Source organism: Gasterosteus aculeatus, chromosome 17 (genome assembly GCF_964276395.1).
Source record: "Gasterosteus aculeatus chromosome 17, fGasAcu3.hap1.1, whole genome shotgun sequence".
NCBI classification, from domain to species: domain Eukaryota; kingdom Metazoa; phylum Chordata; class Actinopteri; order Perciformes; family Gasterosteidae; genus Gasterosteus; species Gasterosteus aculeatus.
Genome location: NC_135705.1, coordinates 11,024,624 through 11,049,502, shown reverse-complemented (window position 1 = coordinate 11,049,502; position 24,879 = coordinate 11,024,624). Strand labels below are relative to the sequence as shown.

The 24,879-nt window shown below is 41.4% G+C and overlaps 1 protein-coding gene across 1 annotated transcript; it reads left to right on the top strand.

The window, feature by feature from the left end:
• The first annotated feature begins 285 nt into the window (after positions 1–285).
• Positions 286–4,588, top strand: LOC120835767 (sorting nexin-5). Its single transcript, XM_040204970.2, has 14 exons — positions 286–554; positions 714–824; positions 951–1,058; positions 1,584–1,644; positions 1,787–1,911; positions 2,564–2,647; positions 2,736–2,810; positions 2,896–2,926; positions 3,105–3,192; positions 3,303–3,342; positions 3,445–3,531; positions 3,683–3,772; positions 3,955–4,020; positions 4,117–4,588. Exons 1-14 carry the CDS (start codon positions 549–551, stop codon positions 4,255–4,257), a joined length of 1,113 nt encoding a protein of 370 aa, XP_040060904.1. The 5' UTR covers positions 286–548; the 3' UTR covers positions 4,258–4,588.
• The last annotated feature ends 20,291 nt before the right edge of the window (positions 4,589–24,879 follow it).

Below are 24,879 nucleotides of genomic sequence, written 5' to 3'. Positions count from 1 at the left end.
TGAAGAGTAACTAATGATAAAAACTGCTTTGTAAGTGGGAAAACCTGCAAAATCGGCAGTGTATCAAATACTTCTCCCCACTGTAATGTACGTTGGTCTGTTTGTGGTTGAACATTCTCTCTAAATAAACCTGACTTGTAAATGGACACTCTTTGTTTTCCGTCCCTTTTGTGAGACAACTTGTAGGTTCTGTGTTTGTGTACAGGTTTGAGAGGTTCACTGATGTAGGGACCAATCCGGTCAGACACTTTTCCTGTGTGGGTGTGTCCTCCGTTACTGACTAACGCACAATTTACTAGTCTTTTTTTCCCTGCGCTAGCATTTTAGATCTGGCAACGTTTTACTCCATTTCTCACAGGGAAGATTGTGCACTTTGACCCAAAGGATATCCTGTGCTTTCTCAGCAGTTGGAGCGCTCGCGCTCCAAAGCCAACACAAGACAAAAGATCTTTACAGGTTGAGGCATCTTTATCGAGATAAAAGGAGATTTAAGCGTTTTACAAAGCAGACAGAAGACATACTGGATTCATTAACTTGCAGGCTCGACTATGATGGTAAGTATGCCTGAAAATGTTCTTTTTAACCGCTGCTGAGTGTCATGTGACTTTTTGGAGCCATTCACATATACAGCAATGGCTGCACCTTTGGCTTGCACATTAATGTGAATCTACTTTACAGCTGTCGGTACAAATGCTTGTCACATTGAATTACAGGAAGAAGTAAAAGAAGTGACATCTACTCTGAGTGTCCATGGTCATAACATCAAGGTGACGGAAGTGTTGAAAGATGGGGACACACTTACTTTCCTCATTGTATCTCAAAAGGTGAAATGATATATATATTTTTTTTTGCTGCCTAAGTTCCATTAGATCTAGATTATTGCGGAACATCAGTTGATGTGTGTTGCATTACGGAAAAAACATTATGATTTTGTCTGTTGTCCGAGCCAGCTGTCTGGGACGGGCGAGCACCATGTGGACCGGACCTATGACGACTTTGAATGGCTGCAGCAGCTGCTGTTCTCTCAGGAGGATGAGCCCGGGATACAGGGCGTCATAGTCAGTGCTCATTCATATCATCCGTACACATCTTATTTCACTTAAATTTTAAATTTTAAAGTTTTCATACTTTTCCGGCAAATAACTTTGTGTGGATTTGTACAATAACTTAAAGACGTGGTTGGAAGTCAGCCATGTTATTGGGAGCAGTTTGCTGCTTTTCAAATGCTCCTCCTTTCTTTCTTAACATCCTCCTTTCCAAAGTAACAAGGAAGCTCATTTCAGAGTTGCCATTCTGCCAGCTTGCTCGGTACTATAGGAAAAAAAAGCCCAAAATGTGTTTCCTGTTGGATGTAGAAAATGCAATAAAGTATTTGTTTATACTACGTCCTAGTATGACTGGGAGTGCAGTGGGATTGTGTTTGTCATGTATTATATATAAGATCATGCTCTGTCGGGTCCCGGGCTGCTCATTTCAGAGAGCATTGCTGTATGTTACTCTCCCGAACCCGGCACATAATTAATCCTTCTGTTTTTGGAAAATACATAAGGAAGTAATAAAATCATTCTTTGTTTTTCCTCAAGTTTCCTTCACTCCCTGCAAAGGCTTCAGCGAATCCCTCGGCCAAGGTTATGAAACAGCTGGGTGAGAACAGCTGACAACCCCCCCATACAAAATGAATTCAAACGTATTCTCCATTTCTATCTCATGTCGTTTCTTTTCACATGGTGACGAATGTGATACTAAGTGCTGACGATGATGACAAATGTTGATGGTTTTCCTGCAGGTTTCCTCGGTTTAGGAGAGTGGCAGCTATACTGTAAAGTGCTGGAACGCTACCTCCGGCAGGTTGCTGCACACAGCATACTCAGCAAAAATAAAGCTGTGGAGATCTTCCTGACGAGCTCAGAAGTAAGTGGAAATAAATAGAAGTGGAAAGAAAGAAGGTGGAGCCAGAAGTGGAATGCAGCAACAGTCAGACTATAAAACTGCAGATAAACAGATGGAAAAAATATCCATGTTGAAATTTTCAAAAGGGTCCAAAATCCAGTGTGCCTGCAAATATGAAAAGGATCTCACTTGATACCAATTGTTTCCATAATTTATTTTATTTTAGAGGTGTTTTATATTCCTTTTGTCAGACAGTAGCACTTAACAACATTATCTAAGATACAGCAGATGAGATATTTATCATGGGGAAAATGTTGTGCCTCAGTCCTGCAGTTAAATGCGACTATGCAACATCCTACATTCCTTTTAAATAGTGTTGATGAGCAATGGTAAGATGTAACAATGTTAAGAGAAGATTATAAAAGCGTGTCTTTGCAAAGCAATACTAATGATTTGAACTGTGTCTCGTGAACATAAAACTGCTGATGTGACAGTTTCTCCTTTCCTGTCTGATGGGTTTCATTAAATCTGGAATGCTATTATTGGGCATAAGCAGCTTTTAGTGACACGGTCACGAAAAACATCTTTGACTTATTAGGGGTAGATTTCATGAAAATCATGTCAATCAATCAAAATGAAAAACATGTATGTTTATTTGTGTCATCGTGTCCAGCCTCCAGGAAGACAGAGAGCGAGGAAAAACCTTTTCAACCGTCTGAGTCAAGCTGTGGAAGAACGGAGGAAAGAAGGCTACAAGGTACAGAACTGGGACTCATACAAACACAGTCGACACAGTCTCTACGCCTACATGTTGTGTTTTGTGACCATAATGTCTGTGTGTGCAGGATGTGGATGAATTCTTTCAAACTGAACGCAATCATAACCTTGTTCTGACCTGCTATGCCAAGACTGCAGCTGAGGTGAGACCTGTCGCTTTTTTTTTGTCCTCCTCTGTTTTTTCCTCTTCCCTTACACATGATCTTTACACTTCTGATTTTCTTGCAGAGATTCCTCGATGTGGTGCAATCTGAGCAAAGTAAGGACATTTCCTTTAGGCTGCACAGATGAGAAGTGCTCATCATTTGGTGTTATTTAGGATGTAAAACAATCTATGGGTTGATATGTATTGTGGCAATGTTCATTCACATTGCTACGCAAATAATTTTAGTCTCAAGCCCGATGTTAGTGTGTGCTCCGTGTGCATGTGATTACAGAAATAGCAGTGGCCTGTGCACACTTCTCAGCTTCTCTGCATCTCTGTGTGGAACCAGGGGAGGATCCTGACAAACAGGCTTTCTCCAAGTGAGACAGTACCATCATTAGTCCCGTGCAAAAATCCTGTGTTCTTAAAATTAATGTGTAAAAGTTATAATAAATGTGCATAATAAAAAAAATATATATTTTTGCTACAGGGCTTGTGTACAATTATCAGAAGTCTTTGATTCTATAAAGGTAAGTTCAGTTTCAGCTTTTTAACATGGATCTATTTACATAATAATGTACTATTGCTTTGGCAAATACGCTTACACACATAATGTGCTTGTGTGTGGGCAGAAAAATATGACAAGTGTTGCTGAGAACGACATGAACACTCTTGGGCTAGGCCTGGACCTTGAGTCACGCTGCCAGGAGGCAGAAAAGGTGGGTTTATTGTTCTAAAGTCAGTTTACCAGTCATCATATGTGTATTTTATCTCTCCGATTACTTTAAATCCAGGCCGAATCCAAGTGTGAAACACTTAATCCTCCGACTAATATTCCTGTGTGTTACATACTTATTGTTTCCAACACAGGAGATGCTCTTCAGGAGAACCTGTAAACTGGTGGAGTTGGAGGCTGCCAGAAGGAATGCAGAGAAGGCCAAACCCTTAAAGAAGGCTGCTGTGAGTGCCTGTACTCCAGTACCCCAAGAACATAGTCCGCTGGATCAGTAGATGCTGTCTTCTGGCCAGCAGGTGTCAGTGACGCTCTTCAGCGTTCAGGAGTAGCCCGTAGATCTGGAAACATGCAGGTTTAATATGTATGACGTGATGATGATCAACATCATGCTCCCTCTGCTCATCAGATGGAGGAGGCAAAGAAAACGGCCGAGATAGAGTTCAATGACATTTGTGTGGTGGCTAAACAGGAGGTAAAACATCCAATTCAAAACTGGATTCTCCATTTTCACGTGGCTCAGTGGTCTTAAGTGCATTGAATAACATCCTTCTTGTTGATACTCACGTAGGTTCATCGGTTCCGGGCTGCACGTGTGAAGATGCTGCAGCATACTCTGGTTCAGTGGTGTGAGAAGCAGCTTCTTACAGCCAAAGAAAGTGCTGACCAGTTTAACCAGCAACTGCAAGCCTTCAGGGGGATTGCTCCGTGAACTCACTTTTAATGAAGCATCCTCAGCATGTCTAAACATACAGTGTAACACACTGTTGTAATGGGGCTTGGTGCTTCAGTGGATTCATTACAACCAGTGTCCATAGGGACATGTAAAAAACGGAAATCTTATTTACGGTATAATCAAACAAGCCTATAATCTGAGCACTCCTTCACTCTCTCTTCAATCCCACTCCAGCAATAAAGCCATGTAGAATGATGGTATTGTATTCTCCGCTCATGCATTTGTGCTGAGAGGGTATTGTGTTGCTTTCCAGCCAACACACTAGCCAGGGTCACTCAAAATAAAGTGTGATGAATTGATCCCCACAGTAGGCTGTGTGTGTGTTTCTTACTCCTGGATCATTAATCAGTTGGTTTCACTGTTCCGACAAGGACGTGGCAACAAGGGCACTCAGCTCTCGGCTTTGTGGATATCTGTTAACGATTTCGCCTCCAAATGTTGTATTTCCCGCGTGATTGTGTGAAACCTGTCAGGTGGGCTGGCGTTATACTAAATAGAATAGAACTATGGCGGACTTAGATGAAAAAAAAATCCTGCACACAAGCACATCCCCCACATTCTGTGCGCACTGTAGGTCCATATCTCAGCACTGCTGTGTGCTTCGTCTCATCTGTTCTGGCCTGTAATGTGTCCGCTGGGTGAATGAGGAGGAGTGAATCCCATTTGAAGGAATGAGTGAGAGAAAGATAGATGACGGGTCTCATAAGAAAAGAAGGTGGAGAGGACGTTGGACTTATTTGACGATGGAGGACTAGATAAGGGCGATTATGCCATGCAGTGCTTATCCAAACGGGAGGAAGTTTGGTACGGCCTTAAAATGAACCCGTGAGAAAGGGTTGGCCCTTGTTGGGACAGAAGTTTCATAGTCTACTTTCTATATCTGTAACCTTCATCCTCATAACTACTAGTAGTCTTAAACCTGGGATAGAAAATAATGCAATGTTACCAAGCAACTAAAAAATTGGTTTCAATTTGTATTTGACCTTTTTATAAAGAGACTCTCTTGTCGTTCACTCTCATGTTGAACGAGTCCCAGAAGAATACAAACATATATACTTTAAACCTAGACTAATAGTCTATGACTCTTCACAATTCTTTCAAAATTAACTGCTTTGTTAATGTCAGATATTTATGATCCATTGTATCCTGTTTGAGTAGCAACACAAAATACGTTCACCATTTTTCAGTGTTTTCTGATTTTAACGAGGCGCAGTGAAAGTTAAATGCAAGACGTTTATGGACTATTTTTATGATTTCGTGGTTTCAGATTTAATGTGAATGCTTCTACCTGAGAGAAGCGCTGTGGATTCAAACCTGCGAGGTGTGTGCGATTATTACGCTCTAGTCACACAAATGCAAGTCGGTGTACTTTTTCAGAGGATTCTATATATTGTAACATTATCTGAAGCTGTGATGCATCCATCTCTGCTGCTTGTTAACTACACCATACAGGATCAATTCCACAAGAGGCAAGCAACATATCACACGTGGTGAATGCTAACACATACACACACACAATAATAAGAGCCCTTCTCAACCGCCTGACCCAGATCAAGGCTGGAGAGATCATGGCACCGCTCCTTGTCTCTGAGCTGTTACTAAGAGCAGATTTGCTAAAGCAGCTCATTACTGGTGGAAAGGCGGCACTCAGCACATCGGCACTACACGGGCCGGCACGAAGCGCCGTAGTGCCGAGTGAAATAAGATATTGTTGGATGAGGTTATTCATACTTGTTCTGCAAAATCTGGTTTGAAATGAAGGCTTAACTTTGATTACTGATGAATAAAAGTAATAATGCTAAAACAAATTGAACACTGATGGGATATTTGTTCATTTGTCTCATACACCTACTGCATGTGGTGGCAAAAATAGATCATAAATGATGTCTGGTCTTTCTGTGGCTGGCTCCCTCTTCAGATGCCTACATTGTTCTTCTTCATCTTCACAGTAGGCTTTGATTTATTTGACAATCTCCCTGACCTGGGAAGCTGCAAGGACAAAATTTGACTATGGAAGGCTGAAAGCTTCAGACTTTTCAATCCCAGGACAAAATTCAGCCTTTGAGAGCCTACATTTTTTAATCACTCGTGCGATGCATCGTTCACATTGGGTCCGAGGCTCGGTGACAAATTAGGGAAACTGCAGCTGAGTTGAGTCAACCCAAGGTTGTTGGCACTTTATTAAATCTAATCACTGCTGTACACAGATTATGAATCATTAAAAGTGTGTAGGATGAAGAATTAATCATGAGCAGAAGGAGAAAAACAGATGAATTCCATAATGCAGATGCCACAACCATCTGTAGTTCGTACAACTTCATAAGGCACTGCTCATTCTGAATTTGCAGCACAGCACAAGGTGAATGCTACAAAATGAATCCTCTCTGCGTTAATGGCAGCACTCCACAGATGATTTGGATGGTGGTTACTGTATCAATTTTCTCCCCCTTGTAGAGGATTATAGCATTGCAAAGCATTAGACTTGCTAATTTACTCCATCTCTATGTTCACTACTGAATGAACCCATAAATATTAATACTTTCCCGCTCCCCTCCTGGCTGCTTGTTATGCACTGAAGGCATTGAAGGTGATGGTATGATATTGTTAATTAGGTTTGCAGGAATAATGTCAGCAGCATGACATGGTGAGGTGAGGACTTTCCTGACATTCTTGGTTACACAACAGTGGTCTCTGAAAATACCGCAACATTGAAGACGCTAACAGGAGACACGCCTGAAGAAAAACTGTTCATCACCTGATTTAACATCATAATTCATTATTCCTTTTTCCAAACATAAATACCATTAAATATTGAAGAAGGAAACATGTGATCAGAGAAATAGTGATCATGTTTTTTTACTCAAAAGTTACAGTACAGTGACTTTGAACAAGTACACAATTTACAATCCCCACGTTCCCATGCAAATCGCAATGGCCATTGCCCAATACACCCATTAGAGTCAAATCAATTATTCATCTATTTTTCCACAAGAGTACCAGGGCGCCCACGCACAGTCAGGCGGTCCACTTCCAGAGGTCATTTTGTCACATGGCTTCAACATGTGACCTTTTGTTCAGTCTCCAACACACACTGTGTGCTACATCGCGTGACACGTGGAAAATATGAAATACTATTGTGGCATCAGCTGTTCTGTGTGACCACTGCTCTGTGGAAGAGATGAAAGAATCTGCCACATGGTACATTTTCTGTTCCACAACTGAATGTTTTGGAAAATCTGTGCGATTGGAGAAGAAATTCTGATCTTTAATTCCTCTGTCATTATACTTGAACTAAAGAAGATGACGTAGTAATGTGCTATTCTACAGATTTGTTTTGTTGTATTGTTAAATCTTTGCTGAAAAAGTTTCCTCTTAAATCTCATGAATCTAAAAATATCCTTAATGAATGAATTCACCTGGCTACGTCTCTAGGCCTCTGGAGCTGCACAGCATTTACAGTTTGGTTCAAGGACACCTCAGCGGGGTGACACTCGCTGCCAAAGCAGAGGCTCAAACCACGGCCTCCTACAGCAGTTGAAGGACAGACTCTCTGCTCAGTATTTTTCCAAACTTACATACAAGGGCAAAGCAACCAGATGGAAAGCCGTCCCGGGCCCGCGGCAAACAGAGGTTGAGCATCTGTTGCAGAGATGCGTCCAGGCCCACTGAACACCAGCTGAACACAAGTACCGGCTCACCTTTCCTGCCGCTGTCACCTCTGACTCCAGACTTGGCAAATAAATACAAATGGGATTGGAAATACCCCCTGGATACTGCTATTAAAAATCACTTTAAGATAATGCAAGCTAAAGTCTAATTACATCCCACTCATAGATAATGCATGGTAAACTTCCATTGTGATTTGATTAGAAGGGACGGTGCCTGCCGTCGTGCTGATTGTGTTTTTAAATAGATTATTTCTGTTGCAGAGCAAACAAGAGCTAAGAGGAGAAAAATAAATGGAACAAAGGAAAACAAGCTGAACAAGAAAAAAAAGTCTTCTCTCTCCGAGGACAGTAGGGAAATTGTTGTGCGTAATGAAAGGAAAATGGATTTGTTTGTAGGTGTTATTACGGTGTGACTGTAGAAATTAATCATGTTGGTATAAAACCAAGCAATGGAAAACCAAAGGAGCTTTGCATCAGTTTAATGTCTCTAGCGCTTTCAAACTTTGTAAGAAATGTTGAACATTTGCACATTTTTACACAAAAGCAGAAGCACAGTTTTAGTTCTCTGGTCTTAATCACCAGCATCACATCAATCATTTAAGTTAATTTGACGCAAACGTACCTGCTATCTGTGTCACAGGACTACAAAAAGATGAAATCCTTTGTAGCGTTATACCTCAGAGTCTGCCTGTGGCCTCATTGCTCGTAACCAAAGGCTTCCAAAAGCTGCTTGGGAAACAGTTGTAAGTAGTAACAATAGCCGTGTTTGTTGTCTTCATTTGTTTGGATGTATGTACATTCATTATGATGATTCTGGGGGGTTGACTTGGGAGGAAAGCGATCAGTGGTTCCGACTTGATTTTTCCCGACTTTTTGGAAAACAGTTAACAACACTTGTTTGTGTGTTGGAGGATTCAAAAGCATCCTGGTTTCTCCGATGTTGCTGAGCCGAGTTTTATGGCAATGTGTTTCACAACAGCATGTAATAAAATGGCTACACCTTAAAAAAAAACAAACTAATCATACACTGATAATGTCTCTGTACACATCTTATGGACCGCTGAACACAACACAACAACCAACGTGATCTCCAAAACCTGTTCGTAAAAATGTACACGAAAATCTTGAACATACAAATTCGTAACAATACATACGAACTGCGGGGGTTAACCACGCCCCTTGAGTGAACAACATGGCGGACCATGTCGGATTCTTGAGTGAACGTCTCTCCGCCATGTTGGATTTTTTGAGGGGGTTAGGGTTAGTATTGTATTCTTACAATTTAACATTGATTTCTCGTTAAAAAGCCTCTTAAGCCTTCTTTAGCATCTAAAGAAACATGAGAGGGTTGTTATGTATGGCAGAGCAAGAATATCCACTAATTCATATCCTTGGAGAAGCGTTTTAAAATCAGGCCTCTCCCTATTAAGAAGACAATGCTGGCGAGATAAAAGCGAATTTTGAATTAGTAAAAAAAACACAACTTGTTTCAGGGCATATTAAGGCATAAGATATTATAGCACAGCAAAGTCTGGTAGTTTCAGATGGAGATCCTGTACTGGTGTCTGAAGAGCAATTCTTTTTTTCAGCTGAGCCGACGGGGGAGGCAGAGGGCTTCGCAACTGGACCCGATAGAAATAAGATTTTCCGCTGATTGCAGCAGTTACGGACAGAATACAGGTGCTGAGACAAAGGAGAGAACATGAGCGCTATTGAGTTATCCTATTTATATTTCACCCCTCTCAATCACGCACGTACGAGTGACAAACACACACATACGGAGTACGGAGACCTGAGGCAAGTGCTGCAGAAGCAACTATTACACAGTGAATTACAGGAAGGGAACAAAGTCATTTACAGTGATGAGCACAATTATACATTTTTAGCAAGATTTACCAGCTGTGCTTTTGTTTTCTCTCTGCCATCACATGTGTATATTGTGTGTATGTGCATGTGTGTGTGTGTGTGTGTGTGTGTGTGTGTGTGTGTGTGTGTGTGTGTGTGTGTGTGCGTGTGTGTGTAAGAGACAGCTCCTTCTCGTAATGTGAAGCAGACAATTACAGTCTGATTGGGGGGAAAAGGACATTACAGATGGAAGACATGTAGGTAAATGTGAGGAGAGGTGGTCAGGAGAGGCAAAGGGAGGAGAGAAAAATGGTATATGTAGATTTAAAAAGATGTTTTTTAGATCTATCTTTAGTTTACACAACAGTGCTGTTATTAATCAAAGTTAATCAGCCGGGTGAATTGTTCTTATGGAGTGATGATGACTGATGGGGGAGTATTCCCAATCTTCCTGTGTTGAGATTAACTCTTCATTCACTCAGAGAGTAACATACCACTGGGGAGCACAGGAACAATGGTTCTACATCAGTGATGATAAATATTGTCAGACATCTTTTTATATTTTAGAAACTAGATCTGGCTTTCTGGAGTTCCCACTGGACTGAAATATCTCTAACAATTAAATGCATCGCCATCACATTCAGTATTCTGAATTCTGAATCTGTTGTACGCAGATGAGGAATCCTTTGGTGATATCCAGACTCTTCTCTGTATGTTTTTGCTTAACTAGTAGATTTTCTACTGGTTCTCAGACTGTGGGGACTGGTTTTAGTTGTCCCCGGACTTGCTTTTGCGTCATAATAAGTTTAACAATTTTGTTTTTGGGGGGAATTATCTTAACATAATAACCAAACAATGTGAAACTACAAAAATAAGTCTAGTTTTCTGTGTAAAATGAGTACATGAACTAACACAAAACAGAAGCATGTTCAATACAACCTGCAGATATTCATTGGAATCAAAGGACAGTAAGATCATGGCACCTAAAATAATGATCCACAGAGACACACACAAAGCCCCATGATCTGCTCTGTGTAACCTGTGATGAATATGAATGAGGATATAAATATAGATGAGTAAAATAATGAATATTGATGAAGGTAGTTTCTCGACACTCTGACTGATGGTGTGGGGGCACCGTGTGGAACCAATCAATCATCGTAGAGCAACCTCATGATTGGCAGACGCTTGGTCCAACGCTCTTGTCACTATATGCACTTCCAGTTTAACGTGTGTGCGTGTGTGTGGGCATATACGCACATATTTGATGGAAAAGCACGTGGACTTTTATCAAAGAAGCTGTTGGTCAGCCGACCGTTGCTGTGCAGCCATGTTCCAGAAACGTCTTAGCTGCATTTAAAACCATTCATGGGTTTGTTAACAGCCTCCATAATGAATGCCAAATGGTACTTGTGTTACATTTGAAGCTGAGGTAAACAAAATGTAATGAACGCATGTGCCCTGATAAACTAATGGCATCACAGCTGTTGGGATGGTAGATTACACGCAAAACAAATGCATGCGTTTTCCTTAATGGTTACATTGTCCTTAAAGTGATTAAACCAATCCCAGAGTTGATGAGGCCAGTCCAAATGGCAGAGCAACTAATGGAAGTTACGGGATGAGGTCAGGGGTCATCGTTTCTTATGGACCTGCTGACTGAGCTACCCTAAAGGACTTAGGCCTGAAAGTGGATTCCTGACGACTTTGGTCTGTTCAGCACCACACAGGCCTCAATCCCGTCTGCTTTAACTTCCCATTGAAATAAAAAGCTTTCTGCAGGTTGTAGCTATCGGTGCTTCATTACAGGACTAATGCAGCGTCCCCTGTTCCTACAGCTGTGATCATTTACCACCTATTTAGCTTGTGCTTTTCCATATCTACCCCAGGCTTCCCTTTCAGGATAATGAGTCAAGAGGCACCAACGGCTGAGTCAATCACATGGTTCTCCCACCATCTGTGGGATATTGACTGTGCAGCCCTTGTTGCCGGGCCAGAGAGAAGTGAGTCTTAAGTTGGAAATGTCAGCATGTCCACCTACACATTATTGCTTTACCGGAGAGTCACAGCGAGTTCAAGGGCTCTTCATTGGAGGACTGAGGGGCATCTCTGCTGTGAGAGTGAGTGGATTTTACCTGATGGTGGCCTGCTGGCTTTATGCTGACTTGTTTTACCCTTTTTTTTTTACAATTTGGCTTCCTAAAAATAAGTTATTAATGATATAGAGGCCATTGCTTGATGGTTTATTAACTATTGGTGATGATTTCAATATTTCATTTCACCCCTTATCAGCTCATTAGCACATAATCAAATGTGTGAGTCTTCTTACAAGGATCTCTTTGGGGATTCATTGTGACGGATCAAGACCATAGTCCTGAACGATGGCCCATATAAAAACAACACCTTTGACTTGTTTAATATGGATTGAGAAAAACATGTGAAATAGTGAGTTCAGGAGATACTGATTTTTCTCACCTCTTGTGTCCAGTCTTTATGTTTGGTTAAGCTAGTTCCATTTTAATATTGAACAGAAACATCGGTATTTTCCCCGTTTATTTAACAGGACTCTTGTGTACCTGAAAGTACAGAGCATTTTCTAATATAATACATTAGTTTGTTCTGTTTGTTAGTATATATTTAGACAAAATCATTTTCATATCACCACATATATGTATTATTTCATAATGCCATGATTGCCATTAGCCATTCAAAACCCTTTCTTAATGTGGTAATGTTTAAAATTAGTTTGTGATGAGAAGGCGAGTTGATAAATTGTAGACAACTCTGAAAGTCTTCTTCCGCTCTGTTATAGGCCACTATAAACGCTCACTGTCATAGTCGATATTTAGGCTATAACAATGTTACAGCAGCTTGTGCAAGAAGTTTATGTGAAACCGCTACTGAGGTTTATTTATTAGCTTAATGAGAGAAATATTTCTAAAAGCTTACATGGCTTCTGAGTGTGAAGGGAAGTGTCTTCAGTAATAAATCATTTTTAAATTCTCCATTATCTAGACGTCTTTTGATACAATACAGACAGTATTGTATACTTTCACTTCCTCAAACTAACTGATCCGCTGACGAGGACTGTTTCCACAGAGGCCATAATCTCTGTGACAAGTGTGAGGTGGGAAATTGTGTCATGTTTGCGTGGTGGTTGTGCAGAGGGGTGTGACAGCCATTGACAGGACTGTCTACACTGTGTCATGAGATTGTACAGTATGTCACTACTGTGTGTGACGTTCCCACAGGGGCACAGCTTGTGAAAAAGAGACAAAAAAAATATCCCTGTTAAAGCCTTTTGAGTTTCAGGACAATAACAGCAAGAGAGTTCATTAGATCCCGTTGTGCACATTTCTTGTGGATAATTTGTGTCCATCCAAAACAAGGTGTTTCATGATGATCTTTGAGTGAACCATAATCAACTTATACGGATAATTCTCTTTGCACAAAAACTTCTCTGAAGCCTTTTAGCCCGCCAGAGGCCACAGGAATGCACATAAGTGTCCTTCCTTTAACACACATCCAGCAAGTTGCAAAGTGGTGACAATGCACCTGAGCAGTAGAAGTCTCTGTCGTGGAAATATTCAATGGGCATCAAAGACAGAACGGCCCAAATCAAATCATTGAGCATAAATGGACTCAGACGCTGATGGAGAAGGACAGACATTTTTAAAGCATGATCTGCATTCTCAACCCCTGCAAATTATAGTTTTCCCCTCTGGCTGTATTTTAGAGCCAATTAGTCAGAGGGATGTGCAACGTTATCTTCACTGTGGCTCATCTCCACTACGCAGGCAGCCCCTGTGAACAACACCGATAAGATCAGTAATAAAGAACTAACATGCTGATATTTCTGCCATCGCAGCAGCTAAAATAAGAAAAAAAGCAGAGAGTAACATCATGTTGTGTCACATTTGCTCCTATTTAATCGAATCACTTCGTACCATTTATAACTGCAGCATTGTCAAATGGGCAATACACTCCTTTACAGCCTCTACACTCTCTTCCACTGTGATGTAGAAGAGTATTTCACAACACAAAAGTTAACTTATTGTTTCAATCTGGTCATCTCATGAGAGTGTTTTATTGACCATGTCTGGAGGCAGTCCTCCAGCGATTTAGTTATAGTACATCATTGTATAAAGTTGGGGAAATTGAAGAAAATGTCGAACGTGCAGCAGCAGAACGAGTTCAGACATAACTTGAGGCAAATTTCAATCCTCCTGAGTGCAAACAAGCCCATGAAGAGATGCGAGTTAGTGTGAATTCACAGAAGATGGCACAGACTGCGGGATGAAATCTATATCTATAATAATGCATTATGTATGGTATTACATACTATAATGTAAGTAAGGTCTTCCTGGTCCCTATGGCCATAGAGTGAGTTGTGAGCTCAGCCTGCTGAATGTAAACACACTTTGGCACATGACCGGTGCCAGCTCCCGCTCAGTATTTATTAGTCACAAATCAACACAGACTGCACAAACAACCCTCATGTGATTGAGCAAAGGCAAATACTTGCCTCACTTACTGTTTGTACACACCTTCAAAGTCTCTAGATCATACGCGTTGTTGTGTTCAAAAATGAAGAAACGCCGGACGGACAGAGGTCATCGCTGATCAAAAAGGTTCAAATCAAATGTATTTAATAAAGGAGATGGCGTTGTGGTAAAAAGAACATCTCAGCTGAGGAGCCGCTGGTCTCAGCAACCAACAGGCCCCAGGTCAGTCCTTTTGACCATCCCTAGTGCCCGTCTGTCGCCTCCACCAGTGAACTCGAGAACAGTGGTTGCTACAGGTATTTATAACAATGCTTAAAGGTGTGAAAGTCAGTGTCCACACCTCTGGGAGTGGTCTTCTGGTGAGTTCAATGTAACTCGGGATTTCGAATGATCCTTAGTCAATATCAGTGGTTGTGCAAGTATTACATGCATGCATTCCAGTTGATTGCATTACATCAAATACAATCATAACTGTACATTGGTATTATTCTATTACAGTTGCAGATTTACAGTGGTTTTACAATATTGTCATTACTTTATGGATTACACAGTTTCAGAATCATGGCTGTATTCTGGTGTACACTATATGCATTTTTATTAATTTTATGAACCGGGTCGTATATTTCTTTCTAATATCCTACAGCGTCCATTAATGCAACCATCTTGATAAACACACCATTTCTCCCCAGCTCCATAATGCAGGATTTATGTTAATTTAATAAATAGACTTAACAAATAGACTTCACAAAGCCAGAGACATTACGACATTACGTGAAACGTTTTCACATTCAGTGATCATTTAATGGGGTGGATTAATCCTGTATACAAATATTGATAGATATAGTATAGTCCACATATAACTGTGCAAACCACTAATTGCTACAGTTTGCAAGCCTGCAACTCAGAAATTCAACCCAACGCTCCGTATTCACCATTGATTTACAGTCCCTATGTTCACTTTATATGACTGATACGCCCACTGAATGTTCCCAGAGGTTAGCTGAGCTCATGAAAACTTCCTGCAGGGAGGTCAGAGTTCACCGCCACGCTCTTGAACACTGTTGACACGGTGTGACATCATTAGTTTGATTCCCCGGCATTGTCTTTGCACTCCCCACCTCAGCCACACCTCCGAGTGTTCGACTCAGCAGTTGGGCCAGATGCTCACTTCCACAGATGGCGCCCCGTAGATGCATGGGAACTCGTGTGAAGGCTTGCCTGTATGAGCTCGCTAATGTTTTTCACACATGACCAACGCCTTCAGTCAGAGGAGTCGGGTGCTCACCCATTGGTTGGGTAGTGAGGGTGGGGGTTGGTGTGCCTGGTGCAATGCTTATCCCTCTGCCCTCTTACATATCCTATTGATGTCCTAAAGGGTCCAGGACAGGGGTCAGCCCTGCAGAGGTGGCAGGGTCAAACTTTATTCTCATGAATATGGAAGACTGCTGGGCTCAGGGGACCATCTGGTCGGCTCTATTGGAAGCTGAGCAAATGAGCGTGCTCGGAGGGGGCTGTGTTAGTGCAATTACTGCAGATTCCCAGGCCTAAAAAAAACGCACCAGAGGGACTCACACTCTGGGTCGCTCTTTGCCCCTGGAATCAGCTGGTGGACTGAAACAGAAGAAAAATGAAACGCAAACAGTTGTTTGGATTTTGTTGATGAAAGAGAGAGATAAATGAAAAAGATGCTTTTTTTTGTTGGTCATCGTTTTTTTTTCTTCAAATTTTTTTAAGACGATTGTTATGTATTTTGTCAACATTTTAGTATAGATAGTTGAGAACGAGAGAGGGAAATGTCAACCAAAAGGAAGCATTAAATTAGCACATTAACGTCAGAGGCATTTAAGAAGTAGATATAGATATATACTGTATATTTAGAGTGTTATTGTGTTGACCATTCATGATTCTGTATATTTGGGCAGTCTGACAGCATTCTGTGCAAGATATTTTGGAAGCAATTTTGCAAAAATAGAAAAGACCTTTCTATATGACGTGAATGTCTGAGGATTTGCTCAGACGTGAACTTGATAAGGATCTCATCTTGTTTGTCACACTGCGAGTGGGTCTTTATAGACTCCCTGATGGCGAGTCGTGGGTCAACTTCCTGCCGTCTCTCTGTTCTTCTTTCCTTCCCCCCTCTTTCCATCATTTACACATCCCGATAAAGAAAAAAATCCTGTTTGAGTTTGAGAGAGCAGTGAACAATGCTCCTATTCTTTTGCTCACAGATACAGGTGATTTAGAGTGAATGAAAGCAGAAGCACCAGTCTGCTGGTTTCAAAGAGAAATTGAGAGGGTTTGGAAACCTCTTTCATCGGACGGCAATGTCTGAAAGCTTGTCAGTCTAGGAAATACAAACATAAGTCCCCTGGGGCCAAAGGTTTGTGGTGCAGGTGTAGTTACGTGCATTCAGTTTTATCCCTTTGTTACGGATTGAGCGTCCTATGGGTTTCATCTTGAGAGGAAAAATATCAAAGATGTGTTAAATTTTGTTTTCCTTGTTCAGTAAATTAGTTTATATGATGCCTTGAAATACCCTTTCTTTTTCTGCCTGACAGTCCAATTTTATATAATCTTTTGATTCTATATGATATAATAGAATTTGGCTCATTATTGACTGACGGGACAATTCATTTCTTACGTTATATTGTGCTTTTTAACATGTGTCTGAAGATCACAAATAGTTGTATTAAAACACACCAACACAATGAAGATATTTGTGTGCACTTAAAGGTGTATAAGGAAAGAAGGGAGAGTTTACGTTCAGAGCGAGTGAGCCTGGACCTTGCCTTCCAGTCTGAGTGGCACTAAAGACTCAGAGCATGAATAAATCACCACAGTTTGACCCATTTAAATACCAAATGGAACCGTGCTCTCCACTTGGGAACTACGGGGCATGCTTGAACACGCTGCCTCATTTCCATGATGGCAGCAGGATGCTACTGGTGGACGGTGCGACTATGAGAGTCATGGTATTATGCAGCAGCCTCCAAATAACACTTCTGCCATGACTGCATTGCCTTTGGCTCCAGGTCAAAGGACACAGATGTCCCTGGACTCCGGCCTAAGGTGGGTGATGGAACTGTGATCTAATGGTACTGTAACCCTGATGTGAACTCAACAATTAGCAGCTGCAGTAGCTGAGAGGAAATTCTCAGTCATACCTTCCTTTTCATTCAGCTCCTCTATACGTCCCACAGCATCACCCTCCAGCCTCCATCTCTAATTGGTCACAGAGCTGCTCCGCAGCAAAGTCATCATGAGCTGGGTAGAAAAGGCAACCAAGCAGTGCTTAAACAATTCCCCTAATGTAACCCAAATAGAGCACTTTGAATTGGAAAAGCCCATTTATTATTCAGTTAAACATGTAGACTTACATACACACATTTCCTACACGGATGTGGTTTTTTACTCCCTTTGGAGAAACCAATATTTTAATTTACTTTGACTGAACTGGTTTCCACCTGCCACTACTACTAGCACCTGCGCGACTCTCCCAAAGAGCATGTCAAATCTTGTCAGAGGAGCCGATTAATATTTAAATTTCATGTTTGCCTAGATGTGATGAGTGACACAAACTACAGCGAGGGAGGGAGGAGGGAGTAGTAACGAGGTAGGTCAAACCCGTTGGCATTGTAAGTCTCTGCAAGCCATGTTTGCCATCTGAGCCATGGTCAACATTTTAGAAGCAAAAAACACATTCTAGATCAGCCCTTATCATGCCTGCATGGAAATGTGGTTTGGGTTTCTCATTTCATTTCATCATTTCATTACTTTCTCATTTTGTTTTGCTCGTTGTTATAAAACATTCCTGTCCATAATGGTGGCTTGTTATACTCGGTCACTTGTTCTAACAGACAGCCACAAAGTGAACATTCAATGTACCTGAGGTCAACAGAAAGCTACAATGTCAATCTTTTTCCTGCCTATGGTCCGGGGAGATTGGGTGAGGATTAAGGGAAGAGGACATCATTGATGTTAACATAATATGTTACTGTTACAGCTGTTTCTGCAATGAAAACCAACTATGGACGGTGGAGAGAAAGCTGGGAAATATATCCCAGATATCAGATGCTATTAATTTATCATTTCTGTTAAATGGATGGTATCTATAAAGCCGTTGAGACTATCATATTACTGGAAAACATTTTGTTGTTAAAGGGTCCCACTTATTTGAATCAGTCTGTCTGAAACCGGATGTCAGCGTTAGACAGGCAGCAGAACCATTTGTGCATATTTTGAAATGATTCACATGTAATCTAATTAGGCAGCTCCACCGTCTCCCCTTTGAAGAGCAGACTTTATTGATTTAACCTAATGAAGCTACTTAAAAAAAAAATCCCAAATGCATTCCAATTACTGCGCTGAATCATGCAGCTGCAATTAGTCCAGAAGCGGATGTATTGCAGTGGGGATGTGCACCTGGAATCCTGTTCTTGCACTATAATATATTTGTTTCAATGGTAACTAAATAGTCACTGAGGCACACACTGTATATTGCAGCCAAGTAGCGTAATATCCAAACTCACAGTTCATAGCTTGAGTTATGTCTCAGGTGCTGGATCCATAAAATACTTAGTTATTGTGTTGGAATTAAAAATGAATCTTTTCTGTGTGGAGTTTTCCTGTCCTTGACCCTGTCCACTCCCACCCAGTACTTCATCTCTATCTTCAGCTCTCTTTTTACAATCAGAGTGATTTATAAGGGCTAATAGCCACCCACTCCCCTTTAACGCTTCATCTATTGATATTAGTCAGCTGGGAAATGGAGCTAAATTATCCCATTCACCAGGTGACCTTAACAGTTCGTAGGATTTACTCTCTAAGAGGAACTCTTGTACATTTTAACATTCACACATACACACCGACAGACCTCAACACACTGACTTTTGCTTCGGAATGTGTCAAAATTAATTATGCAGACGGTATAAAAATCCTAATTACAATATGGCATTTTTCCTCCTAAACTATGGCACATTATAGATAACACAAAAAGGCTCTCAAGATAAGGTGAAAAATAGGGAAAAGGCAGACAAAGAAGTATTTCTTTGGAGAGCAGACCAGTAAAGGAGGCCACCCAACCCCCTCCCTTTCCCCGAATAATAATACCCTCAGAGAACAGACTTGTAAACCTTTTCATCAGCTCCCGGCCCATCGGTCCTGCCTCATATGGAGACAACTGGGTGGAGTGTAAGGGATACAAAATGCACTCTCCTCAATTTTGCTCTCATTGCATATCCCCCCCCCCCCCCCCCCCCCCCCCTCTGCCTCCCAAAAGCTAAACATTTTGCTCCCTGGGAATTTATTTCTCGCAAACAAGCATTAGTAGGCAGCTGGGATGAAGTTCCTTTGGTGGATTGAGGGCTGAACATAAGTGCTGTGCTGGAGTTCTGCATCCTTGACAGCATCTCATCCTCTGACAGGAAAAGTGCAGCGCTTCTTCTTTGAAAATCTGAGATATTGTAAAGTTGAAGCACCAAGAGCATCAGAACCAAAGGGCTGGAGTGCATTCTGCCTCTATTGAACACGTCTGAAAAAGGCGCTGATGATCCAAACAGAAATCCAGGGGGCACAAAACCTAAGATTATCTTCAGGATTATTTCCTCCACCCATCCCTACTGCCGACACACACACAGACGTTCACATCAGCAGCAGTGCTACTATCCCAATACCGGCACCGTCAGTAAGGAGACGCATTCTGACTCCACGGCTCATACAGAGCATGTTGCTAACAAAGAGCAGTTGTCTTTGTTCAGCTGGTGCAGGAGAGGGAGGCGTGAACAAGGAGGGCTAAGGATGGAGGATGGGAAGAAATGTTGTCTTCCCTTTTTTTCTGTTTGAGCTCAAGAAGCAGCAGACGAGCAACATTTCCCCCACTAATCAGACACATACACAATTCCATCAGTTCAGATCCAAAGTCCTGAGCTGCAAGCACTTACTGTGCGTAGGCAGGTGGGTTTAATGGCCATTAGATGTGTTTGACACTAGTATACGGTAGTCCATCCATCCATCCATCCATTGTCAGACCGCTTATCCTGCACACAGGGTCGCGGGGGGGCTGGAGTCCATCCCAGCCAACTTCGGGCGATAGACAGGGTACATCCTGGATTGGTCGCCAGCCAATCGCAGGGCAACACAGAGACACACAACCATTCACACTCACATTCACACAACTACGGGCAATTTTTTTTTTTTAAAGTCCCCAATTAACCTGATCCCCAGAGCATGTCTTTGGACTGTGGGAGGAAGCCGGAGAACCCGGAGAGAACCCACGCAGACACGGGGAGAACATGCAGACTCCACACAGAAAGGCCACTGGGCGGAATCGAACCCAGGACCTTCTTGCTGTGAGGCGACAGTGCTAACCACCACGCCACCGTGCCGCTAGTATACGGTAGTATATAATGTAAATAAATGTATGTCTTTTAAGCATGCTGTATATCTCTGTGAATGAGTTTAGCTTTAACAATGCAGAGACTGGGCTCCACCAACATAAGCAGATGTGCGAGACAGTACTTTGGTACAGTGGTAATGGCATCAAAGTAAATTATATATGTATTCCTTTTTGAACAAATCCAAAATGGGAATGGGAATCGCCTTTTGAGCCCGTCCTTCACTCAACACATTGTTGGAGGGCACTCTCTCTTTTCCGCTGCTATTCAAGAATTCATCCTCTGAGAAACGTGTAATATCATGGCAATAATCAGTTTGAAATTAAGTGATGGACCAGCGGATGGCCATGGTGAGAACCTGAGAGAGAAACACATGTGTCCATCAACAAACAACTACCCAGCAGGAAGTAAACAAACACTGTGTATTGACACTCGATTCGTTCTCTGGAGACACAACGCAGCTTGCATGCTTCCATGATGCGAACATACTGTTGATCATTATTTAATGATGACACACGAATGTCAAGGACATCCTTGATTCTATGCTGTCGTACTTTGTAAAGGATTGGGTTGAGAATAGTTCAATTAATTAGAATATTCTAGATGGCATTGCTGTCCTGTTTTTCAAGTGAAATAATGTAGTTTAAAACTCTCCACAAAATTAGGTTGACTTATTAGAGCAGTTTTCTTCTCCTTTGCAAACATCAGTGAGCTGCAGATGCCCCATGTCAATTAAATATTAATGGTCTGGGTTTCTGGTTAATGTTTTTAACATAGGAGCATAAGAGGCAGGACTGATAAGCAAGAGGCCGTCATCTTTTCTCTTACTGGATGCCCCGCCTAAGCAAAATTACCTTTATTAATGTTTTTTGTAGATTGCAAACAAGTTCAAACAGCTTTGTCACATATGCACTCATTCAGATGGACACACACACACGCTTCAGAATTTTGATAGGGCCAAAAAAAAATCAAACAAAGCCTGTGTTTGATGAAATCCAAATGAAAGCAAAACCCCAAGAGTTGCTGCTCAATAGCTTTGCTCAAGAGCAATTATAAAGGGACGCCTTGATTTTGCTGTTAAGTGCCTCTTATTGGTTGCAGAGAAATCTAATTTGGACACTAATGCAAAGTGACATGTTCAACAGGAGTCAGAACCCCATCACCTCTGTGGCTATTAGGCCAAATCAGATGAGACGATTGCCAGTCACACTCACCCTGAGCCCTCGGCAGTGCGACTAGATGTAAACAGTCAAAGGAGAACACAGCCTTACGTTTCTATAAGGTCTGACACACTTTACACAAAAAAAGCAATCTTCCAAAATTCTCATATACGGCTAAAGCAGGTTCCAGACCTTCTTAAATCCTTTTCCTCTGAATCTGACCGTAGCTGAGACTGACATCACTAATGGGCTAAATTTGAAATTTAACCTCATCTGATAATAAACCGATTTGTCTTTTGTGCATTATTGTTTGGAAAATATAATGTAATGTACATGATTAATTGTGTCAAGCATTTGGGAACAGCAGGACAAGTCGTCTGTAGCTCAGTCAGCATCATGAGAGAAACGTCGATCTTCTGATCAATCAATCAAAGCAAAAAGGTGAATTCCGCAAAATGTGAAAATAAAATGAAGGAAATAAAAGCCACATGGCAAACAATGGAAGTAACCCACCACCGGTACACTCCGCTGCAATCTCTTTCCGTGTCTGTTTCCGCCTGATAGCAGACTCTTTATTTGTTTATCATACTGCGGTTGACGTGGGGAGACGCAGGCAGGACATTTTGACCATAACAAACGTGGGATTATGTTACGGGAAAGGAAATCTAAATACAATTGGTCATTGTTCTTGAGAGTGACAGTGTTTGTCATGTGCATAAACACACCTGTATGTATGTGTGTGTCTCTGCACGAGTCAGCAGCAGTTCGTCAGCAGCGTTTGCCGTTGCCTGGCAGATGGTAGTGATGGTACCGGGAGTGTTGTGCTCGTGACATAATGTCACAACAAGGGGCTACATGTGCTACATGTTCAGAGGCAGGTCTGTGCTGTAGTTACAGCTGTAAACAGCATTAAGCTGGTCACATTAATGCTATCAGACCCGATCAATGTACAAAAATATGAATGAAAACTAAAACATTTACCTTGCAAACACAATTCTCATCATTGGATTCTACCAAAACTGTAGTGTTGCTTCTGAGACGACGGCATCACCAGTGCACCTTCAGTGAGTTTGTCTCTCTGTGTCTTATCCTACTTGTCATTTTCTTTCAACATTCATCTCATTACTCCTCAACACTTCTCATTTAATATTCCACCCATCAACGACACAAAACAAGCACCAACGAGAAAACTGACACCTTGTCTTCTCAGCATAATATAATGGAGCCAAAAGTTGAGAAGAATTGCGAAAGGTAAAACGTGGGGCAAACCTTTCCGTGAGACTAGTTTCCCCAGAGGGCCATCTGGAGGGAGCTGTGTGATCGGAGATCTAATAAACCGGTGGATATGCTGCACCGCCTTTCCTGGGAGGGAGTTGTTGCCATAGCAACCACACCCCAAGCCCTGCAGGTTACTGGGAGGAAATGAGGATGTGGCGGTAACCAACAGGGTGACTGCTGAATCAACTTTCAGCTCTCTGTGATGGCAGAACGATACAAGATGCTCCCACAGGGCAGTTTTAGATACCAAAAAGGTCTTTGAACGAGTTTCAGTTGGCCTGCAGCAAAATTAACTACATTTCACTAATGTTTGTCTTTAGAAAGGCTTTACTTTATATTTCACCCACACTGTCAGTCGGCACTAAATCCAGAATCTCAAAGTTGTTTTTTTTAGATATGACTTACATTTTTTAAACTCTGTCTGACTGTAATATAAAAAAATCAGACCAAAACTGTTACCAATCTGTTACAATAACATAATTCCCATAAAGACTATAGCAGATTGCAGTTTTAACGTTTGTTAAGTTTTTGTATTACAGAGCATTAAACACATTACATTTTAGGAACAAGCGTGCATTTCATTGTTGGGACGACAGCAAAAATGTGTTCCAAGCATCATAGTTTTCTGAATGTATTCTTTCCCTAAAACACAACACAGGAAGACTTATTATGGAGCATCATAGAAGAACCTGCACAGGCCATTAGAGTAGAATTCATAGAGAAGAAAAACACTGAAATGAAAACATTTCTGTGATCTCTACACAAAAAAGTAACATTTCTGCTTCACACAAGCCGTCACTGTGATGAATACTTCAGATTGGCGATAACAGAAGGACACATAGAATAGTGACCGGGGTCTAAGTACTGAAGCCGAGTGTGCAGGTGAGGGAGATGGAGAAGATGAGGTGGGTGCAGTTGACTAACAGGTGCACTGAAGTGAGAGATCGGAGGAAGCTGAACTGTGACAAACTGTGACACACTGTGAATAACCCGACATCAAAATATCAACTGCTGCCACGTGTTATCATTTTTGGTTTGAATGTAAAATGGGTTGCTTATTTGCATTTAATCTGTCACTTTCAATATAAATAATGAACTGATATTATAATCATCCACTCCATAATCACTCCATCAGTGTTTATTTGTTTGTTTATAATTGCTTATCTGTTCAGTTTTATTGTTCTATTTTTGTGTCAGTACATTTTGAGAGATGCCACAAATGGGTCATATTTTCCAATTACGCTGATTCTGATTAATTCCAACATGAACAGCCAAAAACATGCACGTGGCATCTGCCTGGCACATTTTCTGAGATGATCACATCTCTTCTTATGGTTGTGGGCGATGAACCTGTCAAGCAGCTCCCAAAGCAGCATCTCAAACAGCAAGTGATGAAACGTTGTCATTTTCACTGCCCCCCTTAGAGAGGAGAGGGACGAGGAGGAGGAGGAGGAAGAATCCAAACAAGTGACACTTCTGAGAGAAAATACTTTTTCAACATGACTCCTTTGAGCAATTGTTGTTTTATGTGTGCGTGAGAGAGACTGACATTATCCACTTTAACGTTTCATTTAATTACCATCATTATTATAAATTATTAATTATCATTAATATTACTGAGTCCATGGCACCAAAAAAGTATTGTGATGTCCTCCACTCAAAAGCCTTTCCCTGACAGAGGAATACATTTACTTCATGTTGACGTGAGCAAGGACAAAGATATTTTAAAACGGTGAGCTTCTGACAAATC

What these genes read in the sequence shown, in the direction of transcription:
- LOC120835767 (XM_040204970.2), top strand. An exon ending in ATGCCAAGACTGCAGCTGAG is followed by an intron (nt 2,811 to 2,895) that starts GTGAGACCTGTC and finishes ATTTTCTTGCAG; the next exon opens with AGATTCCTCGATGTGGTGCA. An exon ending in TGTGGTGCAATCTGAGCAAA is followed by an intron (nt 2,927 to 3,104) that starts GTAAGGACATTT and finishes ATGTGATTACAG; the next exon opens with AAATAGCAGTGGCCTGTGCA.